The 2,900-nt window shown below is 35.7% G+C and overlaps 1 protein-coding gene across 1 annotated transcript; it reads left to right on the forward strand.

Annotated features, from left to right (window-relative positions):
- Positions 765–2,677, forward strand: LOC107610582. The gene is made up of 4 exons (XM_016312618.1): positions 765–916; positions 1,154–1,553; positions 1,642–1,894; positions 2,523–2,677. Exons 1-4 carry the CDS (start codon positions 765–767, stop codon positions 2,675–2,677), a joined length of 960 nt encoding a protein of 319 aa, XP_016168104.1.

The raw sequence follows: 2,900 nt of genomic DNA on the forward strand, positions 1-2,900 counted from the left end.
AAATGGGCTCAAGTTCAATCAACAATAAATCAAATGATGAAGGAGGATCTAAAGGAACAATGTGATCAACAATGTGCCATATTTTTCTATACAAGTGCTATTCCTTTCAATGTTATTAAGAATCCCGAATTTTTAAAGTTTTGTGAGTTGGTTGGGAGATATGGAATTGGCTACAAACCCCCTTCTTACCATGAGTTAAGAGAAACCCAATTAAAGAAGGCAGTGACCAATGTTGATGAAATGCTTACCGAGTTTAAGGCAGAGTGGAAGAGAACTGGTTGTTCAATCATGTCGGATGGATGGACTGATAAAAAAAGGTGTAGTATTTGTAATTTCTTGGTGAACAGCCCTAAAGGAACAGTTTTTCTTTATTCATTGGACACTTCTGACATATCAAAAATAACAGATAAAGTTGTTAAAATGCTACAAGATGCTGTAGAATTTGTTGGCGAAGAGAATGTAGTCCAAATTGTTACAGATAATGCTGCTAATTATAAGGCTGCTGGAGAAAGAATGATGGAGACTAGAAAAAGTTTGTACTGGACACCATGTGCTGCACACTGCATAGATTTGATATTGGAAAGGTGCATGAAACAACCATAAAAAAGGGAAGAAAAATCACCACTTTTATCTACTCCCGGAGTATGCTCATTAGCATGTTGAGGAATTTTACAAAAGGAAAGGACTTGGTTCGGCCAGGTGCCACAAGATTTGCCACTGCCTATTTGACTCTCACTTGTCTTCATGATAATAAAGGACCGTTGATGACTATGTTTACTTCTGCTGATTGGAAGACAACTAAGGTTGCATCAACTCCTGAAGGAATAAGAGTCCAAAATATGCCCTTGGATAGTAGGCTATGGAAGAATATTGTCATATGCCTCAAGGCTGCTATTCCTCTCATTACAGTCCTTCGGTAATTGGTTGATTCAGATGAAAAACCAGCCATGGGTTTCATCTTTGAAGGCATGAGAAAAGCCAAAGAAACAATCAAGACTAATTTTGGTTGTGTTAAAAAGAGGTAATCTTGAGTCTTGACTAATTGAAAGCTTTAATATTTGATTATCAATGTATCATGTTACCATGTTTTCTTATTATATTCAGTTATTTATTTAATTTTCTTATTTTTATTCATTTGCATTGTTATTTTTAGTTATGAACCTATATGGGAAATTATTGACGGAAGGTGGGAAAGCCAACTGCATAGACCATTGCATGCAGCTGCGTATTATCTTAATCCTCATTATCACTATGAACTAAATTTCATGGTTGATGATGCTGACATTAAGATTGGTCTATATAGTTGTTTGAAAAAACTGGTTCCTAACCAGGAAGAAAGGAAAAAAGTTGGTCTACAGCTTCCTGACTTTCATTATGCTAGAGGCCTCTTTGGTAATAAAACTGCAAAGAGTAGTAGGAAGACCATGCTACCTGCTGAGTGGTGGGACTTCTATGGAGATAGTTTTCCAGAATTAAAGAAGTTTGCTATCCGAGTTCTAAGCTTAACTTGTAGTTCATCTGGTTGTGAGCGTAATTGGAGTGCATTTGAAATGGTGATTCCTTAATCCTTAGAACTATTCATTATTTATTTTAATTTTAATTTCTGTATATTTATTAACTATTGGCACTATATGTTTGTAGGTTCATACAAAAAGAAGAAATCGGTTGCATCAAAAGAAAATGAATGATTTAGTGTATGTGATGTATAATTTGAAGTTAAAGGGCAAGCAAATTAGAAAAAGTCCAGAACTTGAATTTGATGCAGTGCATTCTGATGATGAGTGGATAACTGAGAATGTTAATGAAAATATTGTTGAAAGTGTTGAGCATTCTCACTTGTCAATGAATGACAATACTAACGATGATCCAAATAGTAATGAATTTATTATTCCAGGTATGAATAGTAATGAATTCAACATGGGTGAGGGAGGTGAGAATGAGTTTATTGGGGATCCACAACAAAATTTAATAGAGGAAGAAGATGAACATGTGAATGATGATGATGATGATTTTGTTGGCCGTGTTGAACCTGAGCCTGAAAGAAATGATGTTTCTGATGAAGATGGTGAAGATGATGATGTTGATGCCATGGAAGATGAAGATATTTGAGGATTTGAGTTTTAGAGTTTATTAGAACATTTAATTGTTGCTTTGTTGTTTTCTTTTGTGTTTTGGTTGTGTCTTTTGAAGATTTAATTGTGTGATTGTATGTTTTATGTTGAACTAGATACATACTTGTGAAGGATTTAAATGTGTGATCCAGAGTACTTGTTGTAACTTGTAATTGTAGTATTAATGTATTATGTTAATTTATTATGTGTTTTGATGTTGAAATTGTTAAGTTTGAATGTCTATATCTGAGTAAATATATGTATTATACATACTATATATATTTTTATATGAAAAATGTATAACAGGTAAACTCGTATGAGTCTACGAGTCGAGTCTAGGTCAGCTCCACGAGTTTACCTAGACTCGCGAGTTTGACAACCTTGGCGTGGACTCTAACATTGCTGGTTCAGAAGATCTGATAGAAGAGCAAAACAGAGAGATTCAGAGAGGAGAGAGAGCTCGCCTCACTGTCGTCGTTGCCGTCGCCACCGCAGTTCATCGCCTCTCCAGATCTGGTTGCAACGCCCAAGCCTCTGAGGATGTTCCATTACGAAGTGGGGTGTAAGTGGAGGCCACTACCGGAATTCTTAACTGCCATTTTTTAGTACTTGAAATTTAATGGAGATATGGAGGAGACAGAGGATTCGATAAGGTTACTTAGCAGCAAGAATATTGTCTCCCTTGATGTTCATAACAAGCTGATTAGTTGGATTAAGGATGTGGAATCAAATGTGCCTGCAATTGATGTGCTGGGAGGTGATTCACATAAACAAATTGGTGAAATTTTA

Source organism: Arachis ipaensis, chromosome B08 (assembly GCF_000816755.2).
Source record: "Arachis ipaensis cultivar K30076 chromosome B08, Araip1.1, whole genome shotgun sequence".
Taxonomy (NCBI): Eukaryota; Viridiplantae; Streptophyta; class Magnoliopsida; order Fabales; family Fabaceae; genus Arachis; species Arachis ipaensis.

Bases quoted from the DNA above. Each gene is read 5' to 3' on its own strand.
- LOC107610582 (XM_016312618.1), top strand. From the start codon at position 765: ATGACTATGTTTACTTCTGCTGATTGGAAGACAACTAAGGTTGCATCA. The intron at 1,554-1,641 runs GTGATTCCTTAA...ATATGTTTGTAG, and splicing joins ATTGGAGTGCATTTGAAATG to GTTCATACAAAAAGAAGAAA. The intron at 1,895-2,522 runs GTATGAATAGTA...TTGCTGGTTCAG, and splicing joins TAATGAATTTATTATTCCAG to AAGATCTGATAGAAGAGCAA.